We start from the raw sequence: 26134 nt of genomic DNA, 5'->3' as shown, positions 1-26134 counted from the left end.
ACTTAGTACTCATTTTCAACATTTGAAAAACAAAGTTACATCATTTAAATACAATTACATTTACATAATATATCCTGCCTGAAATACAACAGTATTAATTTTCTAACAATTAATTATTACTGACGATATTTTTGACTTAAGACTTTAATATCATTAACAGTCATTTGGAAATGCGAATGAACAACATATCCAAAAATCAGCCTTCTCATTTGCATTTCGCGATCTTTTTTTATGTATATAATTATAATTAGCTTTTATTCAAACACATTAAATATTATCGTGAAACAGTTATTATAAAATAACTCATAAGATTTTTCACAATTTCAGCCTGATCAGTTTTTTTTTAATACAAAATTCGTTCATTCCAATTCCAAATTCCAACGTTTTTCATCGAGTAGATTCGTAGATGGGCAGACGAGATTGATCTTCTAAGAGATTAGTTTTTTTAAATACAAATAAAAACCTTAAAAAAATTAGTATTAATATTAATATCTAAACTACATAATATCATTTCTACCCTGGTCTATATTCTAAGATTGAAGGACCAATTTAATGGAGGCCGGGGCTCGTTATTCTAGAGTACCAGCGATTTGTCTACGGAATACTAACTCGATAGAAATATCGTTAATAAAATGAGTTTAAAATTTTCTATATTTTAATTCATATTGACGTCTGACCGCTTCGATAAATAATTTTACAAGATATTTATTGTCAGTTTTTTTTAAATTAGTACTCTAAGCTAATTTCGTTTGTAAATGCCCGTACTATATTCTCTGTCAGAATAGGCTATTTGACAATGCGAAAAATAAAGTCTCAATTATTGTAATCAGTATATATTATGAGTTTAAAAATAGTTATTTATTAACGAAAGTTGAAAATAATAATTAATTTATTCAAAAATTCATAAATAAAAATGCCCATTTTTAAACGCTTGTCACGTGACACAAAACGCTCCTTATTGGTGGGGCTTATGGTGACGTCACTTGCGCGTTAACCTCGTTTGCCTACTGTATATGGATTATATGTGCTACAGATTACAATACAGGCAAGTGACGTCACCGACCCCATTGTAGCGCCATATTGTCAAAGTAGCGTTTTCGCGCGCTATTTAAATATGAAATTTTAAATTTGATATTTTTCAGTAAATATGTACTAGAATTAAAAAAAACAACTTTTAGTGGGTTCCTAAACCTCTACTAAATAACATAAAATAGTTTTTAAAACCAGTCAAATAGCTTCTCATTCCTTCTTTGAAATCTTTAGTTATTTGTTATTTTCGTAGGCGAATACTCAGTATTTGGTAAATAAAGACTGTTATAGGCAGAAATAAGTTCAATATTTATTATCCATACTAATATAACACAGCTAGAGTTTCTAGAATCTTATGTTTGATGCTGATCTCTCGTCCTACGTGGAAATAAATCAAATGGCAACTGGAATGTTTAACGCGGATAAAACCGCACGGAAGAGCAAGTCTTGTATATAAAATTGACATTTGTTTTAATTAATAATATATACATTAATAGTTAAAATTTATTGAGATTAATAGATTTAAAAACCGTTGGACCGATATATCCTTATTTATTTATTCTTTACGCGTGCGACTGAACTACATCGAAACTGGACCGCTTATTTTTGGTGGTATCTATCTACCTACATACATACATACATACTAGTTTTCGCCTGTGGCTTTGCTCGCGTTTAGAAGTCGGTCGTATGTATTAGGTATAAAAACAAAACGCACCTTCGCACATATTATGTTAGTATTAATATGTATATATAATTATATATATTATTTTAAATTACCAAATTTTCACAGGCTTGTTCGTATTTCATTTATTTTAATTGAGTTTAGCAGTTTTTCAGATTATACTATGCTATCCTTTTAGTTATAACGCCACTAGATGGCGCTGACCAACATCAACCATCAAGACCATATAGTCGATCGTCATGACAGTTAGTATTTATCGTCAACGGAAAGTAAGAAACGCTAAAATCCAAAAATGTATTTTTGAAAAACGATATTTACTAATATAACTTTAAACTTTGGCACTTAAGACTTTCTTCCTTTCTCATACGATACGTATTTGCAAACAGGACGTGTTGAATGTTAGTTATTGCTAATATTAAAAAAAGAAATGATATTTTATTACTAATTCGTTCTAAATATAAAAAAAATATGATTATTAAATAATATTTTTATCAAAATATGTATAAGGTCGTTGACACGATCTGATATGGACTACAGGTAAACGATTACTGAAGTGAACAAGTACATTATTACCAACTACTCGTGACGAGTTCATGGTTAGTCTGATAAATATATATTCAAGACTTTAATGATGGCGTCTCTGTCACGCCCGGATAACTTCAATCTCGTCCGATAGAGACAAAAAACAATCGCAATTTAGTGATCGTGTGGATTGATTACCCAATCGCAGATGTAACGAACAATGATTTGCAGCTTTAGCTTGGTTCAATGAGAAAAAATATCATCGTGTCATCAAATATAAAACAATGATTGTATTGTTGTAGTACGTGCAATACGAGTCCAATAGGTACCTCTTTTAGAGCAAAGTGAGCAGACTGTGCAGAGCAGTGTGTAGCAGACTTTTTGAGATTAGACAAATGTAGGTCTCCTGAAGATGTTTCCCTTCACCGACGAGCAAAGGATGAATTATAAACACAAATTAAGCACATGGAGATTTAGTGGTGCTTGCCCAGGTTTGAGCCTACAATCATTGATTAAGATGGACGCGCCCGAACTGAGCCAACTCGATTCTTATAGTTTACTGACATATTACCAAAAAATCGCTTCGTTTCGAACCACCGGGAACTCGTATTCGCTTTTGTTGCTTCACTATAATGTTCAGCGCGCACCCTTCTTTTATTTCGCTATGTGACGAAAGCCTATCCGATAAATGAGAAGCTACAATGATATCGCTTCTCATCACACTTGTATGTACAGTCACAATAGCAACAGTTTTAAGAAAATGTAATTATTGGTAATAATTCTAATTGCGTAATTAATGTCAATTTAATTTTTAGTAATTTATGTTCTTTTATACTGTTGGTCATGGTTTTGTTTTCATATCCATTTATATACATATATATGTACATGTTGGAGTATAGTGTAATGTAAACACCTGTAGTGATGTATCACACTGTACAAGAACTTGTTTCCAAAATGTACTCAATTTGTCGATGTTGTTTCGAAAACATTTAAATAAAAAAATAATAGCAACGTATCAAATGAAAGAGGTCGTTATGAGGACCACAAATATAAGAAAACAAATAACCTTTGCAAAAGGCCGTATTACATAATTCGTTGCTATCCTGAAACTAAACTACAAAAGTCCGTATCAAAAATTTTTATGGTTAAATGAATAGATTAAGTAGATAGACTCTACGCAAAACGAGTTTTTAATTTCATACCTTTGACTGATTTCTTTCCTCTTGTGTAGGAAGCCTCCCTCAGGGAACAGAACCATGAACTGTCTTCCTAGTGGTATGTAGTACTTGTGAATGTGCTCCTTTAGTTCAACCAGCGATTGTTCTCGCTTCGCTTTGCCCTGAAATAGAAAAAAATAATAATTGTAATATTTTCATATAAAATTCAACTCGTTTGGGTGAAATCGACAGTTTACTCGTTAAAATTCGTTTTGTTGTTTATATCTACTGTGATGTATGTATTCGAAGCGTAACGCACGAAACCTAGTTAACCTTGTTAAATCAAAATCAACATATACTTTATTCAAGTAGGCTTTTACAAGCACCTTTGAATCGTCATTTAACAAACTATTTAAAGTAAAGCTACCACCGGTTCGGAATGTAGATTCTACCGAAAAGAACCGGCAAGAAACACAGTACTTACTCTTTTTCAACATCTAAAAATACAGTCATGTTAGTTAAATACAATTATATATGTATGTTATGTCTCCTGGAAGTCAACAAGCATGAACTTTACGCTTTTTTATCATCAATATAATCTTGTATCGAATAATATGTCTTCTTTACCAATGTATTTTTACAATTGACTTGAATCTATGAAACGGCAAAGTTAAAAATGTCTGCGGAATTATATTATAGAAGCGGTTAACGTAACGTTGTATTACTACCGATGATGTTTTTATTATGTCAATTGTAATTATTGTTGTATACGTTATTGTTCGTCGATTAGATTTCTGGTACTCTCACATTAACATTGTCTCCCAACATATTTGTCGGTACATTAACTCTGGCAACGATACAGGCGTACGAAATATTCTCAATATATTTTTATATCGATGCGTAAGAGCCCGCTTTATCGTTATTAGGAACATTTACTCCGTGAGAATGCACTTTTTCCCCTTCCTTTATTATTGGCCCCTTGTGTAACAATACACGTAGGTATGGGTCTTCTATTAGAAATTCTATTCATTGGTGAAATTATTACGTCGAGCTTTTGTAATAATGGTTTCCGTAATTGACATTGAAATAAGAAATACAAAACAATCTTTTAGATTCGAAATTTGAAAAAAGGAACGTGAAATCGAATTCGCTTGATTTTTAAAAACTTTCTGAAACATTTTTCAATATTTGAAATTTAAAATATGAATGGAAGAAAAAAAGAAAATCGAAGTAATTAATTTCCAACATCAATCACATAAGTCAATGTTCACAATCTCAAATTCGATATTTGAAAACGCTGTCTTTGAAACAAGTCTATTTCTCATGAGTCAAATCCATCTTCAAGTTCTCTATAACTCAAGAGAGCAACTTAACTATTGCGCTGAACAACAATAAAGTTAATTCCAGAAGACCTAAATAACATAAAATATAATTTAAAATTTTCGAATGCAGTACATTTTTATAACAATATTTCTCTGTCAAAGTTGTCATATTTCTAACATATTGGGGTCGTGGCGAGCGCTGGTTCGCAGTTCATTGTGCGAAGTTTGTGAACTTTCACAATTAAATAGGAGCAAATCTTTGGTTGGATTGTTAGACTACTGGATGTAGGTGAAGCTATGATGCTTATTAAAATTGTCGTACAAAATTTAGTTTTCTATTTGAAGTGACGTGGGGAATATTTCAAAAGTGCGATCTTAAGGTGAAATGATCTCTGAAAAACGCGACCAAACTAACATTTCACCGCATTTAAAAAAAAAATTAAATACTTTTGTGACGCAGAATAATAATGATTGGGATTCTTGAGTTTTTATAAAAGCTTATTCAGACAATAACGCTTATAAAGGTACATACGATTTAATTTACTTAGTACGATAGAAATAAATTACAAAAAAATATAATAATTGGTAGATTTTCAGACTTTGACCACTTGAATTTATCAATAACATAAGTAAGGATTAAACGATTCCAATAAAAGTAAGTTAAACACAGACAAAGTACATTGTAGTAAAAACTAAAACTCGGACAATGTTTCCACAGGTTCGATGACCGACCAATTGCACTTCGCTTACTTAGAACTCACGACATCTGTGGTTTGCCACTGACGCCGACACAGAACGTTTGTCGAATCAATAGGATTACGGACCGATTTTGGCCGTCGATCCCAATGGAATCTACGAGTTCACAACTGTACACGAAGAGTAGAGCAAGTTTGTGTTTTCAAACACACCTGTAAATAATATATATTCCTGATTTGGGATTTGTTCACAGGACCGATATATTAGAGGAATGTACTTCTATAAATTAGCTACTTGATCGACAATGCAATTAAAATTCATCAAATACAGTATCCTATTTTTACAATAACATCCGACCCGTGTCGGTCGCAGCGTGGGTAGGCACACACAAGGTGGCCCGACGACCTGGTGAAAGTCGCGGGAAGCTGGTTGCGGGCTGCACAAGACCGGTCCTTGTGGCGATCTTTGGGGGAGACATGAGTAAATGAAAATCCGACCCGACTTCACCTGACATTGCAATATTACAATTCTATTTTTTTTTAATAATAAAATGTGTGTATAATAAAGTATATAGTATTAAATAATAAATAAGAAAAGACAAAAATTTACTTTTATCGTGTGTCGGAATCAGTGGTTAGGAGCGCTCAATCTGTCGATCGTTAGGGTTTTCAAAAGTCCTTCCGACGACTAGATTGGACTAAAGAACCATTCCTGTTTAGGAACAGTTCGGCGAACCCGTGGGAATACGATTTCTGTCAGATGAAATTGCATTCCGGATAGCATTGCTTTATACGCCATTACAATCGATTCTATTGAGTAAATTGTTTTTTCTTTATAAGATTATTAAATAATACTAAATGTAACAACTTTTAAACGCCCTACGGCTGGGCCTCTTTTTCTTTTATGAAAATAGATATGTGTCTATGAGAACTTTTTTTTTTAACTTTTAGACCGGTATATAAACTCCCCCCCCCCACATTCCTACAAATAAAGTGTACCTCTTTACATTAGTATATTTTATAATTCTTAGTTTAGTTGAGTTAACCAGTGAAATATACTGTATGTTCCAAAATGTCTTCAATACCTATATCTCTGTTCCGACATAGCATCCTCCTGTTAGTAGGATATGTAATGATAAGTATCGCTGTCAGATTGAACTTAGAACTTTAACCGTTAACTTATAATAAAGTCCGGGAACTTATCGTATAAGTTCTTTTAACGTTAATAGAACATCTAAGAAAGCGCCCTTGGCCATACACGGGTGATCCATTATAAGTATAAACAAAATTCGTTAGGAAAAACTATAGTAACAAATGTTTGAGGACCTTAACGAGCGTTTCCGGACAGAACTTACGCCTCATTACCGGTACTAAGCGAAAGATAAGGGAAAAACTTATAGCTGTGTACACTTACGATTAAAATTATAAATCAAATTATTATTATTTATATTCTGACTGAAACAGAACCCATTTAAAGAGTTTGGATTCTAATATGTACAGTCGGGGTAAGAAAATGTTCGTCACCTTAAGGTCTATTTTCGTGTGCTCAGTATGAGCGATAATCTGCTTTACCGATTGAGTATGACATATTGCGTCGCAATGTACACTATTTTGAACCTAGTTATAATACTATGTTAGTTTAATTTGATGTGCAGTTTTCTGTTAAATGCTTTAGTTTCAAAATGTACTAAGAGTTTACGACTTGATAAAGGAATGTATTTGAAAACTGACGAAGATTTTCTTACTCTGACTGTACAATAACCACGTAAAGAACATAAGGTTTTATTTATATATACATATAATAAAATTGGAGTGTCTGTTTGTAATATTAAAATAACCCATTTTTACTAAATGCATATGTATTTATACACGGTACATATATAAATATATATACCAAAATAACATTATTTTTAATTTTTTGTCTGTCTGTCTGTTTGTTCCGGCTAATCTCAGGAACGGCTGAACCGATTTCGACGGGACTTTCACTGGCAGATAGCGGATGTAATAAGGAGTAACTTAGGCTACTTTTATTTTAGAATTATATATAGAATAAAAATAAAATCACGCTACAATATCCAAATAACTTAAATTCGAACAACGCGCACGAAGTCGCGGGCACAGCTAGTATTTAATACAATTATAATGTTCATGTTATTCCGTACTGCATCAAAGTGTATATAAGCTTCCACTTCTTGTTTCTCATACAGTCGGCCGTCACACCTTAGGGTCATCAGCTCATCTGACTGGAGTGCGCCCTACGATGCGCTTGCCAAACAGTGATCTCTCTAAAAAGGACGCCGTCGAGGTCTCTAAAAAACTTAAATGTTTCAAATTTTGAAAATGAAATACACAGCGTATTGATGAAGATATCAAGATATTGACTGTTGCCTCTCAATATATATTCTGTAATGTTATGTATGTACGGAAAAATATTAATGATTTTATGAGAAAATGTGATACTTAAGCATTGCTACAAAGAACAAACACAAACTTGTTACTCGTGTTACTCGACTGCATACAGTCAGTAACTCTTTTGTGGGGCAATGTATACGGTTCTACAAAAGGATTCCAGAAAGCGTTCAAAATGCCTCTGATGCCAAATTTATAAAAAAAATGTTAAGGAAAGCTTGTGTGCAAAAGGTTATTATTATATAATTAGTGAAATTATGATTGATAGAACACCTTGGGAATGAAACGCCTCTTGGCTATTTCTATTCATATTCAATATATGTACTTAATAAAATTGACAAAAAAGAATCGCTGAGTTTCTTTGTTTCTTCTCAGGTCAGGGTATTCTTTTTTTCGAACCGGTGGTAGTGTTAAATTTGACTTTCAATAACTAAGTGTAAAGCATTTATATTAAATAAAGGAATTTGAGTTTGAGTTTGAGTTTGAAAAAAAAGTACTGTCATATAGTCATGAGACATTTTATTTATTTAAATTAGACGTTATTACATATGACATAAAGAACAAATACAATTGCAACAATAAATGCGACTAACTTATACCTGTGACTTCGGTGAATCGTTAAACATTAAAGTCGTGTATATTTTTCAAGTTTTATTGTAAGGAACCATTATTTATATTTAAGAAAGTTATAATTTATTACATCAATTTGAATTAACAAACGACTGATTCATACCCAGTCTGCGTTAAATAAATCATCTCAACCCATGTACCGTGACCGGCGCGTGCGCAGGGTTACGTTCACTTACAATTAACTTTACTCAATGTAACGATTACGTTCATTTCCTTTATAAAAAAAAATGTACTAGCATAAGAATACTCTTCTATTGTTTCGAACTAAGAAGATCATATTAAGGAATTATTCGAGCGTTTACTCATATTCATATTTTTCTTATGTTTTTTTATAGTGTAGTACTAATTAAATTTCTTTATCATTTATATGAATTTTAAATTTTTAACATTAACAATACATAAAATTATAATAAATTAGTTCTTGTTTTATAATATATTTTTTTTAACTTTTAAATATAGAATAAGTCAATTTATGTAAATACTTTCTGATTCTTCAAAAATTAGGATATTTTAAAACACAAACAAATGCAAATACTGCAGTACTTCGGAACTAGCTGAAAATCTTTAATTATTATTAAAAAAAAAAAAAACTTTATCTAAATCTTAAGTCATATACAGGCAAGATAAAAACCAATAAAGATTTAAAGTACGGGCTCCGTTGATACTTGCGGTATTTACGAAGTTAGTGAAACTTTTATCCAATATGCGACATCCGAGCGATCGTTCCAAAAAACCTAATTACAACGATACCAACCGAATATAAATAAAGATAATCCGTTGAAAGTATCCCCAGTTAATTTCCCCGGGCCCAAGTTTCGGTCCCGGCAAATTGGAGCGAAACTTCTCTTCATTTCCTCTTCGATCCGGCGAATTTCAAAACTCAGCGGTTGCGAGAGGTTTCACACGTATTCGGTGTTAATGGAACAATTTTTTTGAAAAAGTTTTCCTTTCTCGAAATACATGCAGATATACATGGAATAAATAAATAAATAAAGATAAAAATCATAATTAAATTCAAGTTTTTCTTTTCTAGAAACGTCCATAGCTTTACATTATTTGACTTACTATTTAAAAAATATATCAAAAGAACTGTTTTAGTACATTTAAAAATGAGCTAACCAAAAATAAAGATAATAAAACCAAATTATTAGAACGAGTGATACATTAATAATTTTATAAATCGCGCTTATTAACTTTTAAATAAATACCACAATAAGCAAATCTATTTATTTCCCTTTCCTCTCATTATAACTTAAAACGTCATTATATCATTATCACAAATTAATAACATTAGAAATCGCGTAATATAGTAACAGTCGTAAAATTGGCGTTTAAATTATTACCCGAAAAGAAAAACACGTATTTTACCGAGGCGGAAATTTCCCCAGAGCAATTTGATTCCTCGCGCAGTAATCACGAGCAAGTTTAGTTCGACCCGAGGGATACTGACTGACCCTACCGTCATCGCATAGTTTTTCGCGAAACTTACCCTTTTATCCTGGATGATTTGGCGACTTAAAACGTCCAACGACAAATTCGTAAGACGTTTTACGGCGCGGAATTTTAATCGATTTGTTTGAAACTATTACTAAGTCATTATTTTCTTTGTACTCTTGGAGTATAATTTGTATCGATATATTGATAGTATTTTGTCGTAGTTTTTTTATAAAATACTAATTGTCGCCTGCGGCTTCGTTCGCGTTTAAAGGGTTGGTTGTTACGTGTTAAGCATAAGTTAAATAATAAGCCGTGAAAGAGCAACAGACAGAAAGGCAGAGTTACTGTCGCGTTTATAATATTAGTATAGATTAGTTTATTAATATATATTTTATACAGATGGTAGCCTTTTTAACGATCAATATCAAATTTATTTAATTTTCACTTCTCTGTCTTTTGTTGGTATTAATTTTACTCATTTTTAATTATAAATATTACGTATAAGTAGTGAAAGATGCGATGTTTGACAAAAGATGCATTTTTTTTTAAATTCGTATCTGTCCACAGATTAAAAACTCGTTGAAACTATTTTCTACCATTCACATTTTACCATTTTTTTACCGAATGGCAATATTATGTACAATAACGGCATTATAGTTATCGGAGGTTTATCGAACGATTATGAATAAATATTTTTATCGAACGTTTGATAGGCTTAAATGAAGTTTTAACTAATATAGGTTTATACCTTCGATAAGTGTTTCATTATGAATAATCAGCCTGTAAATTTCCCACTGCTGGGCTAAGGCCTCCTCTCCCGTTGAGGAGAAGGTATGGAGCCTATTCCACCACGCTGCTCCAATGCGGGTTGGTGGAATACACATGTGGCAGAATTTCGTTGAAATTAGACACATGCAGGTTTCCTCACGATGTTTTCCTTCACCGCCGAGCACGAGATGAATTATAAACAAATTAAGCACATGTAAATTCAGTGGTGCCTGCCTGGGTTTGAACCCGAAATCATCGGTTAAGATGCACGCGTTCTAACCACTAAGCCATCTCGGCTATAAATAGCTATAATAAGACTGTTATTGAATAATTTATTTTGTTTTTGATTGTACTTCGTCGTTGCCATTTTATTTACTACTAGCGACCCGCTTTCATCAGACAATACAAACCGCTGTATCCCTGCATTTTAATATATTTCAAAATATTCATTTAAATTACATGTTGTAACCATATAGCATACTAATATATATTAAATGCACAATGTATTTAAGGTACTTAATTAGATGAGGATCAATGCTTCAATCAATGTACTTTTAGAGATACATAGGGATAGACAGCGGGAAGCGACTTTGTTTTATACTATGTAGTGACTAGTGAACCACCTCACAACTCTTCGAACAATTTTTTGTTTATAGATAAGTTTGAATCGTTGATGTCTTCTAGATATATTCTGTTTTAAGAGGCATTTCATTCTGAGATGTTCGACAAAATTAGTTTTTTTTTTTTGTGGCCTTTATTTGTGCCAATATATATATATATATATATATATATATTTTGGCGCAAATAATAAAAAGACGCTGATTTGACTTTTTTAGAGGCAAAGTGTGTAGTTGGCCGGCAGGTGGCGTGGCAGTTCGCACTAACGGAACGTCGGGGCCAGCGCAGAGTCGGCAGGCACAGTTCTCGGTCGACAAGCATTGGGTGCACTCGCATACCTCCGACGGAACGTTTGCCTCTGTTACTCTAAACACATATTATCTAGTTAAAGACTCGTGATTAAATTATTGTGATTACTGTGCTTATTGTAATTTATTATTGTGCTAATTGTGAACCATATTAAATTATAGACGATTATTGTGTTTGTGTTACTACCTACCCTCATTACTCCATAATATTATCATGTCATGTCATATTAAAACGTAATGCACACATGATATAAATATAAAATTATACCATTTAGTATTCATGAATAATGTAACTTTCCGCCAGTGATAAATCTTTAGAACTGGAACATTAGTTCCGGAGAATACCCCCTACAACAATATTAGTACGGATCGCCTGTAACGAGTACCTTCGAATTAACACATTAAATTGGATGAATTATTTATTTAACTTATAATTAAGACTAAATTGAGCTGTTGGCTTACGTCATAAAATATTACATATATTATAATGATTGGCAAATGAAATATAATCAATTGCCTACTATTAAAAATAGTGCTGCTTGTGATCTTCTCTGGGTATATCAATACTCTGTATTGTTGTGATTCGGTTTGAAGATATACATATATTGTTCGATTGTGATTACAGACACAAGTGACGTAATACCTTAGTTCTGTATATAATAATGTAAGGAACGGTTTACATTTCAATTGGTTTAAGTATTATTTTTTGTAACATAGGTAGGCGATCTCGCAAATGGACCAGATAAGTAGAGTTCACTGCCCATAGACGTTGGTACTGTAAGAAATAGTATTTATTCCTAATATTATCAATGCACCAACCTGAGGACTAAAACATTACACGTGTCAGTTACGCTAGCTCACTCACCGTTAAAACGATGATACTAAGTAAAATTTGGCGGAGAAGTATTATAACAGAGTTGCCTACCCAGATGGACTCGCACAAAGCTAACGACAAGAATTACCGTCATGTGGGCAAATTATACGTCTACCCTTAAAAAAAAAAAAAACTAAACTAACTTTATACGATGTTTTTTAATCGTATAAAAAAATATAAGACTCGTTTAATAACCCTTGTAACTTGGACCCCATTGTCCACGCGGCAATGTCATTAATTAGTGTGAAAAAACCGCCTCGCTGGAGCGTCGCGTGCGCATACGAGGTAAACGAAGCATACTTCCTGTTTTAAGCCAGCGTTCCACTGAATATGTGATGCTTTTTAATAACAGTATTTAGACGACGATTTATTTTTTAACGTGATGAGGAATTATGCCTTAATAATTCCGTATAATAAAAATGTTTTTTTTTTTACTTATATAAGACTATAGAAATATTTGAATTGAATATTTTATGTTGAGAAAACGTTAATAGAAATGCTTGACACAATACAAGGTTATGGATAGCAAAAAGCGGTTCTCGTATTTATTGAAATTTCATATGTAATGTAACACTTAAAAAACGTACATAGTTGATTTTATAATTTGAGAATAATATCTATGGAAAAAAAAGTTACTTTAAAGTTACCTACTACTACTATTACTTTAAAGTTACTTACCACTATGTAAAAAAAAGTTACTTAATAGTACTGTGATAAAATAAATTTTAAATATAATACGAGCTCACAAAAAAAACATTGTTTCGTATTACTGTTAAGGATGTTATTTTTTCTTTATCGGAAATATACACTGCAAAAGAAAAACCAACTGGATTCATAACCCCTACTTTTTTTGAAGTCGTTTAAAAAGTGACTAAGTTTCTCAGCGGTAGAACGTACATTTAAAGGTATGATATACATAGAAAAACGTACATAGAAAGGTAGGATGTAATCATTTTTAAATTTTGGTCAGGTGAGTACACGGAGGATCAATTCTATGGTTTTTATCCCTTGAACACGGTTGACAGAAAATAGACTGTATAAGATTAGTTCAAACATCTTACAAAAATATTTTGGTAATTACTTTACCCCTAGGCCTGTAGCATGAATTATTAATACAAATATGTATTCAATTTTGTTTTCGTAAAACGTTAAATATATACTCTATTCAATTAGAACCTACATAAAATTTTGAGTCATTTATCATGATAAATAAAATTAAAAAATACCACAGATTCTTAATTCGACACGTTTAACATTATAGCCTAGCAATGCGCTTTATATCTTCCCTGTACTGGAACATCAGCATTAACAATATAAAAGCATAAATTAAGTCGCCTAACATAAAAAAGGCTAAAACATGTGATAAATTAATTAAAAACAAAAGGTTTATTGTTGTTGATTAATATGTAGTCCACTGACTTATTTCAGTGGGAGCGCGTGGATTTTAAAACGTCACACGTTCGAATCCTTACATTATAACGCGGACTATTATATATATATTTTAATTTTATTTTATTAAACATCTCACGCTTACTAAATAAATTATAATAGCAGACCGAGCAACCAGGTATATTAGTAGTCTAATAAGTTTTGATCGATTCGATACTTTGTAAATAAGATCGCCTCCAGACTGTTTCAAATACCGAAAATGTAAAGTTTTGGTATTGTATGAAAACAATCATTGTTAAAAATGGCATTATAAATCCCGTTGAGTTTCTTTCGCCGGTTCTTCTCAGGCCCGTTGTGTTTATTTCCGAATCAAACTATCAATAAGCAAGTATAAGTGCTTCTATTAAATAAATATTTTTGTCATTGACTTTGATTATAATAATATATTATAACAGAATATTAACAACTATAATCTATCTATAATTTCAATTTCTAGACATAAGATAGATATGTCATACACAAATTAGGTACTTGACAAGTTACAGAACATCTAAATATATAACCATATAAATAATAGTGCCAACTCGACCAATGTTGGTGACAAAATTTTAATCTAACATCCAATCCAACATCCAAAACTATGAACAAAGCAACCGAGTAAATCAAGTTAAAAGTATAACTGAATCGAACCTGCAAACAATTGGCAAAGAATTAAGCCAAGTTGAAAGCAAAGAATTAAGAAAGTTGGTGAAGTCCAAACTTAAAATTAAAATCTCGTCCGTTTGAAAATTTCCAAAGAACCATCGATCGATCGGTACGAAGGAAAATTATCAATTAAAACAAATCATCAAACTCGGATACTTCAATTATAATAATGGACAACTTTGTATTAATCAAACGATTGAGCCACCGCGGAGAAGGAGAGCGGCCACCCGGGTGGGTAAGGAACCAATCAAGAAAATAAAGTGACTGGAAGAGACAATTTCCTCAAAAACCCGAACAGTAAAATGAACTATAATAGTATTCCAAAAATTCCCCCTTCTAAAAATTAAAGACTGGCTTTGTTGAAAATATTACCGGAAGCTTGAACTAACAAGTAATAGAAATCTTACCAAATATATGTAAACATCTTGACAAAGTTTTCCATCGTTACCGAATATAAAATAATTAAAAGCATTACTATACATAACTAAATAACTAAAGACACAGTAATATTTTCTTGGATTTGTTATTTATCAAAATTTTATCAATCTTAAATGAATCTTTTATTATCAAATTACAATTAAATTATTCGTTTTTTCATATTAATTTTATGTAAAATTAATACTTCTATAATTAAGTTAGATAGAAATGTTTGTAAATTCTTTTAAATAACAGAGTCTTATAAAAACAAGAAAAAGTCCAAATTTTTTATATATATATGGCAATATTATAACAATTCTAGAGTTAAAGCTATAAGTTTCCATTGGATTATCCAATTGCTGAAATTCTACTAACAATAAAACATAAACAGATTTACTAAATAGTTTGAATAATTATTTTAAAATTAACACAATAAATATGTCTATACTAAAATAATTTGAACGAAAATCGGATCATTTTATTTTATAGTCACATCTAGCACGTTTTTGTTCCACACGATCCCAGCTTCCTGCCCAATAATTGCCGGCTATATAATTTAACTTTGAATAGCTGACTGTCAAGTTTGTCGGCGTTCAACAATCCGCGGAGCTCGGACAAATGAAAGGTGTCGTAAATTTACTCCGCCTAAATCTAGAAATAGACGTAGTAAAATCAATGTTTTATAGGCAGTTGAGAAACTGTAGATCTAGAAATAAATTTAAACCCTTCATTTGATATATTTTGAATAGACTTTTACAGTCGGTTTTTGAATAATTTAGTATCTGTCAAATTAGTTTTACGTTACTGATATATTAGTATGTGGTTTACATTCTAAAGGAAGGAATCGACAACAATTTCAAAACCATTAAAACCGAATCTCTCATAGATGAGAATGTGCGTTTGTTTGTTAAAGTATCACGTCTCATCTGCTCGATCGATCACCATTAAATTTTACATGGGATTATAGAAAATTACATGAGGTACCTAACACCTTACCACATCCCTTCCTCTTCACGCGTGGGCAAAACCGTGGACGGTAAATAGTGTTACTATAATATTATGTCCTACGGAAATGCAAAATATGAGAGAGTATATTATTAATCTTAAAATGAGATGATAATTCTTAACCAAATCACAAAAATATAAATAAAAAAAAAAACTTACATTATTTTGTTAACGCTCCATTAACTTGTAATTGTACAGTCGCAATCAATATCGTACAAGTATACAATAATTTTTTTATAAAAAATCGGAAACCGGCCGCCGAGTTATTTGATACGGAAACCTCTCAAACCCTAAACTACATTTCCTATGCATCATTTGAGCCACTTGTGCGTAATCCGAGCTAATCGGACTTACTCGTAATATTATCGGAATAAGTAAAATAGGTCAAATTTTAAATATATTATATTATATTTCGCTATGCTACTTACCTAAGCATGTGTATAATTCAAATCGAACCAAACTTATTCAAGTAAACTTCACATTGATGCGTTTTAGCTTCAATATTTAAACACTACCTCCGTTTCGGAAAGCAGCCTCCAGCGAGAAGAAACGGCAAGAAACTCGCATAGTTGCTTTTTCAAATGAACAGACTTACAATGCTGTAATTCACAATTAGTGTTCAATCAGTCCTGTGATGAAAATCGAGCCGAAATCCAAGCTTTTTTTTCTAACAATTATTATTTTAATGATTTATTGATTAATTTAGTCTTAACGCCGTGCCATGTTATGGAATATTGATCAACGGTTCAAACTTGAGCGAACATTATTAAAAATCTTAATTAGTGTTTATAATGAATCTCCGCCGTGATGCCGAAACAGGTCAAGAACCCGTATTGGACGTGATGGAAACTCCAATCGTTCTCCTCACAATGACAGAAGTCTTCGACAAGTTAAGTAGTCAGGCTGATACTTATCCAAATGACAAATAACAGTCTAAATGCCCTCTTTCCCAGTGCAAATCTTAGCTCCTCGTTTCACATAACAAATAAAAATAAAAAAACTTATTTACTATACAAATTTTATTAGCTGATATCATTAAATATACAAATCAAATTACTTGACACTACTTTTTTAATAACGTTTCTAAAAAACTTACAACGTGACAAATATGTTATGTATAGAGATTTCTAGAGATTTTTTGAGACCCATATATCCTGATAAATTACTGTATGTTACATACATAGTGATGTGATGTCACTTTATCGATCCTTTATACCGCCAGCAAAATAAATTTTGTAATAAATAAGTTAGTAAATATTTAAAAGTAACTGTATGATGTTATTGGAGTTGTGGAATATATATTTTACAAAATTGTTGTTTTTTTTTAAGAGTAATCTTCAACTAATTATGCTAGCCGACGGTTATTTTAACTTACACTTATAAACATCGGAACAGCAAAACTGGATCCTATTTAGCCGGATTTAAATTTAACTAACTAAGTATATACGAATATTAGATACCCAGTTAGTTAGAAATGTCAATAAATGCTACATTTTTCTGTTGACCATCCATATATGTATTAAACCACCATACGACCCAATATCCGTATTTGCAGTGAAGTTGACCGCAACGGATTGAAATTACGCGGGTAATCCCTATACAGATCAAACTTTGTCCGCATGTTAGCTTAACTAATAATATTACATTTTGATTTTGTATAAAACAAACAGAACTGTCGACCTGACCGTATCCATATAATATCGTAAATGAATAACTATATCGGCCGCTTGCAATGAAAATTAAAGAAAAACATTCGTATCTATTAATATCTTGGTCGAAATTTAATCTCAAGGTCGACTTCATTTAATAAGACTCACAGAAAATTAATCGATATTAAAAATGATTCAATCGTAGATGACTCTGAATTAAATGATGGGAAATATTTATTAGATTAAATAAAATTCATGAAGATGTTGATATGTCTTTGAGGTTAGTATACAACACTGAAAGAAGAACTCACCATTATTACTCTATAGCATTGTTGAACAGAGATACAGTCAGAGATGTTGAAGAAATTTGAAGCCAAGCTTTGTTTTGTAAAGAAGAGTGACTAAGAGAGATTTTAATTCTAAACTAAACTGCATCTTGTGGTGAGGACAACTTCAACTTCGTATGGTGTCATTATTTTATGCACAGACAAATAAAAATGGTCATACAATTTTTTGGGAATGAAAATACTTTTTGTGCTAAATGTTAACGTTTTTCTTTTGCTTTATATGATACAATATACAGTAATACGATCTTAATAGTAAACAAGGGATACGAAAAATAACATTACGATGTAAAAATACGGTTGTTATCGAAAAAAAACACACAATAAGTTAAAGATGAAAGACAACTAGCGGTTGTTATACAATTTTCCGATTATGAAAAACAAAAAACGAGCCCGACAAATAAGTCTCCACTTCACTAAACTTCAAACAATTCAATAAACAACAAACCAGAACTACGAATGGGGGATTCAGCCAATGAAAGAAATTCCACGTGATAAACAACAGCCATTGTAACTTGAACTTTCGCGTTACGTTGTTTTATTTAAAAAATATAAGTCAGCAGAAAAGGTGCAGAGGTCACTAACCGTTGGGTATCTACGGTAGCAACAATATCGCAATTTATCAAACGAGCCTTATTGTTAAACTCCCCTCACTGAGTTTGGATGCGTATCCTTTTCTCCCCAATGCACCCGATGATCACAAACGATTATGACCCCAAATTACATTTAAATAAAGATCTAAATTCCGTGAAATTATTTCTAGGTCCTTCACCCCGCTATATATTTAAGTCTATAAATATAGGAAAAGAGCGCAGGTGATGTTTTCATTAAACTTTTTCGCAGGATTAATTTTAACTTGTTTCCATCGTGAATGAGGATTTTTCTTTAAAAATGTAATATTTCTTGTTTTATGATTTATTATTACGGTCTCAATGAAGCCAGACTTGTTTAAGTTCGAAAATTTAATATTAAATTATATGTATGGTTTTATATTTCATATATAAATGCAAACATAAACAAAAACACGCAAGTTTATTCCATCAAGCTGCTCCAATTGGTTTGGGGAACATGATCTTCTTCATCAAACATAAACATATTAATAGTAAATACATTACGAATTAAGGCCCCGAAAAGGCTTTTTTTAGTACCCGCAACATTCCGCTTAACATTCCTACTAATAGACACAATTTCATTAAAATCACTAAAAATATTTTAAGCCACTTTATAGCTAATAATTCGTTGCGAAATAATCACAGCTTTGTAATTGCATTTTTTTAGTTGATAATTTCTCAAATATTGTTGAAACTAATGACATTATATAAACCTATGTAAAAAGGTTATATTTTCAGCTTAATAGGTTATATTAGAAAACAAAACCCAAACCCTGATTACCGAAATAAGTTCAATTTAATCTTCTTCGTCTTAATATATAAAAAATAATATATTTGTGTCTTGTATGAATTATTAAACTATCCCATTGTGATCAAAGTTTAGAGAGTTATTAGATGTACCATTCATGAAGGTACCGCAAAATTTTTCTTCTCTTCAGAATTAGACATAGAAGTGCTTATGTAAAATGTGCTTATATAAAAATGAAAGCTAGAATTAAACAAAACCCAAAAAATGTCTAGAGAAGAAACAGAAGAAAAATATATTTTTCGTCATTGATTTTTTTTAATTACAAAATATTGTATGTACGGAACCCTTAAGAATAATAAAAACGCGTTTACTCCGTTTTTGCAGATTTCATATTTAACGCGTTAAACCGCGTTTACTGTAATTATCTGTTCTGTAATTATCATAAACAAAGAAACATTTAATTAAAAATCGTGTTAAAATAAAAACCCGGACATAAATCGCGCATTACCGCAAACGTAATAAAAGGAAGTAGGGGGGATGCGGGGTGTGCTATAGGAAATTTTCAAACAAATTACGCCGGAACAAATAAGCTTCGAGTGGAGACAATATCACAAAAGAAAGAATGAAAACGACGTTTCAATAATAAATTATCAAAGGAGAGGCCCCTCCCTCCGCGGGCTGGCGTGAGGGCTGACACCTCTCGTCTCCTCAAGGTGGAGCCCTTCCAGACTGCGGTACGCTTCGGAAGTGACAGCGGTGTCGACTTTATAAACGATTTATTGGACTATTATTTTTTTATAATTTTATTTTGTATATTTATATATGTATACATATGTATACAAACAAACACAAATTGTTATTTATTGACCATATATTAATTCGAGGATTTTAAAAATTTAGTTTATTTATTTATCATCGAAATTAAAACACTATTTTTAAATTCAAAATATACAAAAAAGACAATAGGAAGCCAGTAAAGTACGATGATTCAAAACATTCACTACGATACAATTAATAATTACACTATACTTATATCTATGAAGTAAGAAATTTACTTGGTGATAGGGCTTTGTATAAGCCCATCTGGGTAGATACCACCCACTCATCTTATATTCTATCGCAAAGCAGCAATATCTATTTTTTGTTGAGTTCCGGCTCGAAGGGCGCGTGAGCCAGCGTAACTACGGGCACGAGGAACGTAACATCTAAATTCTCAAGGTCGATGGCGCATTGGTGGTATGAGGAATTAATTACAGTGCGGATCTGCGCGGCAGTCTATTAGCAGAGGTGTTCACCATCCGGTGGCCTATTTGGCAGTCCACCTACATCTATGAAATAAATAAAGAATTTTAAAAAGAAAATTTTCAATGCAACTGCAAGTCAAGAAAGACCATAAACGCCACCTCTTACACTTTAAACTGAACCTTGTTACTGATGTTCGCTGTTATAAATTAGCGTTCGAAATAAGACAAAAAGAAATCAGACAAGAGTAAGTCTGTAACATGCGGCCGATTGATTGACTGACAACGTCTCGACGTACCTTCATCATTATACCTATTTGAATATATTTTTAGGACGCGAAATAAAAACAAACCTTTATAATTCTCGTGGAATGAGGAATTGTAGACAATGTTTTGGATTTTCGAGTTCGTTTGTTTGTGTGTAACATATTCGTGTAGAATTTTACATACATTTTACATCATTAGCAGCCTTTAAATTTCCCACTGCTGGGCTAAAGCCTCTTCTACCTTTGAGGAGTAGGTTTGGAGCATATTCAACCACGCTGTTCCAATACGGGTTGGTGGAATACACGTGTGGCAGAATTTCGTTGAAATTAGACACATGCAGATTTCCTCACGATGTTTTCCTACACCGCCGAGCACGAGATGAATTATAAACACAAATTAAGCACATGAAAATTCAGTGGTGCCTGCCCGGGCTTGAACTCGAAATCATCGGTTAAGATGCACGCGTTCTGAAACACTGGGCCATCTCGGCTCTTCTCGGAATCTTTTTGAAGTCATTACATTGAAGTTTAATATGAAATAAAACTAGATAAGAATTAAATAAATGCAATGAATAGAAGTGTTAATCATGTAAAACGAATGAATAGTATCTTTCAATTTAAAATGACGGCTTAAATGTGCTCGCAAGAGCCTGCTGGAAGCATATTTTCATTTTGATTTTGAATACACTGTGGCAATATTGCTATAAACTTCCTGTCAGTCACAATACTACCACGGAGATTCAACACAGGCATAGATAACACGCATAGTTATAATACCTTGTAGTATAATTTGAAGAATACGCTTCCGGTCAATCTCAAGATTAGTTCTTCACCTGTACTGGACACATGTAGGTACACTTGTGAACTATACAAAAGTTTGTACGCTAGTACAATTATATTCTCTATTCCTTACTTCATTAATCTGAGAATGAGATGGGAGCCGTAAATCAAAATAAAAATAAATACATCAAAGGCAAAAAGTAGCTCCGTTGAGATATTATGATTATTCAAGAATGAAAAATGAGTGGTTTAATACAAAACTCTTTAATATGAGGATAAAACATCTCACTTATTCATGTTCCGTTCGACTTTACGACAACGTAATATTTTTCTCATCCTCGCTCGTGGCCACCATTTTCCAGACTTAAATATGTTTACGTTACCTTTCATTTATCTATCAATCAAATTGTATTCTAAACGTATTGCAATAAAGTTGAAAATTCCTTACACATCACGCCGGAACATCTATCCCGCAATGGTGAAATCGCGGGACGCTTAAAAGAAAATCGTTCTTATTAAATATCTTCTTCTCAATAAAAGCGACGGACGCCGAGCGCTAAATACCCGGCATTCCGCGCGATCATAAACGCGGCAAATTGAAAATAAATGAAAAATACTGAGAAATATTGAGATTTTTCCACCGGCTAACAATTTTGCTCCGTTAGACGCGAAATCGTTTTCCCCCAATAAAGGTTATAAATTGAAATATTTGAAATAAAAACGACGTCTTCTAAATCGAATTTGAAAGTGGTGTGTCGACTGATTCAATCAACTCGTTTGATTGGTCCTCAGCGAGCTTGAACAAATTACATACCAAATCATTAAAACTATGATGATCATGTCCTAGAAGATTTCAGCTAAGATACATTCACAAGGGACGTCATTTTAGTGCATAAGTGTTTGCAAACATAATGGCAATCTTTATTCTTTCAATCTTATATAATTCGATGGTATCAACATTGCCAACACCCAGACTTCGGATGCCTCTGTTACTTTTTCAATAGAAAACCCAACAACTCCTTAAATGAAATTAAAACAAAATCTTTTATTCAATAAAAAAGAGTATTATACTAATTTATTGACAAAATAAAAACTCGATATATATAACTATAGCAACAATTCGAAACAGGAAATACCCTGAGTAACAGTCAAGTAACAGGAGTAATAAGGTTGTGTTTGTTCCTTGTACTTTACTTGTGGATGGGCTTTGTCCAAGCCCGCCTGGATTGGTACCCATTAATATATTCTAGATCCAAGCAGCAAATTTTTAGTAATACTGTATAATCTCTTAGTTCCTAAATTTTGTGGTGCCTTGGAGATGTACAGAATGGCTACAATTTCTTACATCTTAAATGTCTATAGGCAGTGGTATCAACTGACCATCAAGTAACCCATTTGCCCGTCCATCTACGTATATTATTAAAAAAAAACAATGTTATGAGTATCGCATTCCTGACCCCGACCAATTTAAACCCAGAACATAAAGTTATCAAAAAAAAGACTCGTAATCAAGACTGTGCAATTTTGGTCAGATTTACAAATTCAATTTGCTAGGTATAAATAATAATGTAAAAAATGGATCCAATAACATCTAACCGAAGTCTTTACAATCACTTCATTAGCTCGTTCTAGGTTTAACCATTTTGAACTTAACCTACAGCTGACATGAGCGCCTGACCCTAGCCGTAACGTGAGGTTAATTACGCATAAATGAAGATTAACCTACGGATAAGCTTAGCGATTTAATTAAACTTAACTTCGATTTTAGATGGATTAATTAGTTTCAAACACATCATTATGGTACATATAGGATTTCGCGACTGGTGCTTAATTAAATACTGGAATCGTGGTTTTGATTCTAATGATGTCATGCTGCAAATTTCGGCCATTAACAAAATATAAATACATACATTGAAGGCAGAACATACCAGTAATGTTTTATTCTAGAGTAAGTATAACAAATTTAAAATATAATTTAATAATTGATTTCAGTTATATTCAACAAAGAAATTTATCTTTTGACAGCTCTAGTGAAGTAAGAGCCTGTGAATATCCCACTGCTTGACTAAGGCCTCCTCTCCCTATGGGTAGTTGGTTTGGAGCCAATTCCACCAAGCTATTCCAACGCTGGTTCGAAGATACAAATTTGGTAGAATTTCATTTCATGTGGAATATATGTGATTGAAATTGGACACATGCAGGTAACCCAACGATGTTTTCATTCACCGCTCATTCATTCATTTGTTGTTCCAATAACAAGAGTCCAGACCAGTACTAAGAATTTTAAGCCAGAATAATTTTAACTTCATCAGGACTCTATCGGCCCTCCCTAAAGTTTGAACCTAGTCACTGCACCAACGAAGCAGTCATTGGTTATTTTAATAATATATAAAAAATAGGTAAACGGCACACGAGCCACACGGAAGTGGACAACAGCGAAGCGGAGAGTCGGCTCATAATGATAAGATCTAAAATAAACTAAAGAAACACAATCAATTAACTCCAAATCTTGTCAACGTAACAGATTTATTCACGAATCTTTCTTTCGCAATGACGAAGAAAATAAACACTAGATTGAAATCTTAGTATTTTAACTTCAGAACGATCTCAGCTTTTCCATATTCAGTTGAGAATTGTAATTTATCATAACAACTTAAAAATCGATAAACTCGCCGAGTTTCATTCCTCGCTTCTCTCGATGCCTGAGTTATTTTTTCCGTAACGCCGGCTGATTTCCGATAATAAATAAATGTGACGCTTTAATATTTAATATCCACTTTGAATATCGATAACTTAGACTTGTATAAACTTATCGTTGTATATAAGCCGCGTTCACACGAGTCGTTTCAAATAAATGCAAATATTTTCAATAGTTTAGTCGATTATACAGGGAAAGTAATTGTTTTGTGGGATGACGTATACACTACGTTTTTACAATAGGATCCCAAAAAACGTTTAAAATATTCAAAAATAAAATATAAAAAAAAGGACATTAAGGAGTTTGTGTGCTAAATCATAACACAAAACTAACGACTTCTCGTAGTTTTATACCTTGGTAATAAAACACCATCTCGATCTTCTCCAGGCTATTGTAAATCACGAAAATGTAAGTGTTTTTTGTATGGACATAATAATTGTCAAATATGTCATTTTTCTTTCGCTGGATCTCATCAGGTCCAAGGTGTACCGGTGGTAGATGTTTGACAATCAGTAAGCAAGTGTAACGCCTATATTAAGGGAATATTTTTGAGTTTGATTTACTCCTCTTGATAAGAAGTTTTATAGCTTATCCTACCAGTTCGTGTTTGGATACATATACAAAAATTTCATCCTACAAATGCAGTTTTGAGTGGCGGCGTCAGCGACGGTTATGAGTTATGAGTCAAACACAAAATAAAGTACATTCAAATTTTGAACTTATACATTTTATATTAAGCTTGAAACAAAGGCTTGCACAATGCCTTATCATCTAAACAACAAGTATAGCTGAACAAAACATTTAAATTAATTCGAATGAACAATAAACTTTTAAGCTCGTATTTAATATTTAATTGATTTTAAATTGAATTAACAAAAATTGAACGATGATAATATTTTTAATCTATTTAAGTTGCATCAATTTTGTTGAAATACTGTCGAGACAGTTCAAATAACTTCATCTTAAAGTCACCTTCATCGAATGACAGGTTTATAAAGTACAGCTAAACCTGCGACTTCACAAGTAGTTTATAAAACTTTACCTATAGCACAGAAACCTTTACAAAATGGAGGACATTTTACCCACTCGAGGGGTGAGTTAAACAAAATGGTCTATTTCCTTCCAAGGGACTCAAACTATCTCCATACCCATCCAAATCGATGTAACAGACGCATTTATAATATTAGCATAGATAAAGTTTAATTGAGATAATTGACGTAATATTTCTTGTGAATACGTTCAGAGGACCTTACGTCATTATATGTGTAAACACTCTTAACTGTTTGTAAGTATGTTTACACACGATGCGTCGTTAGTACTAATCCTATCAAAGGGAATATCGGACGATAACATCTTAGGGATTCGCTTTAAGCAGCGATCGGATTTAAGCTTACAATTTATTAATGAATACCTAAATTTAAGTGTTAGCTGTTCATGATCGTTTGTGAGATTAAGATTCCTATAATTAAGTTCAATTTACGGTACGTCATTAGAACACTTATTTAGTTTAATTAATGTATGAAAGGTATCAAGTCACTTCAAGCCTTTTATATATCCCTATAATTAATTATTTCCTTCGTAGTTGTACTGAAAGAAAAAATATATTTATATATTAATTATATACGAGCAAATGGGCCACCTGATGGTAGATGGTCATCACCGTCCATACACAATGACGTAACCATTCCTTACATCGGCAATGTGCCAGCAACCTTGGAAACTAAGATGTCCCTTTTGCCTGTTGTTACACTGGCTCACTCACGCTTCGAATCGGAACATGATGAGTGGATGGTACTTATCCCGATGGGCTTGCACAAAGTCACCAAGTGA

The 26134-nt window shown here is 32.3% G+C and overlaps 1 protein-coding gene across 1 annotated transcript in view; it reads right to left on the bottom strand.

Moving 5' to 3' along the window:
- The window catches only part of LOC113396535 (acyl-CoA:lysophosphatidylglycerol acyltransferase 1), a 332932-nt gene that overhangs the window by 5273 nt on the left and 301525 nt on the right, over positions 1–26134 (bottom strand). The window contains exon 5 of the mRNA XM_064217066.1: positions 3436–3572. Coding sequence (XP_064073136.1) covers positions 3436–3572 — 137 coding nt within the window. The remainder of the gene's footprint in view (positions 1–3435; positions 3573–26134) is intronic.

The sequence above is a fragment of the Vanessa tameamea genome, chromosome 15, assembly GCF_037043105.1.
Source record: "Vanessa tameamea isolate UH-Manoa-2023 chromosome 15, ilVanTame1 primary haplotype, whole genome shotgun sequence".
Lineage (NCBI taxonomy): Eukaryota > Metazoa > Arthropoda > Insecta > Lepidoptera > Nymphalidae > Vanessa > Vanessa tameamea.
This window is presented reverse-complemented; position numbering and strand designations above follow the sequence as displayed.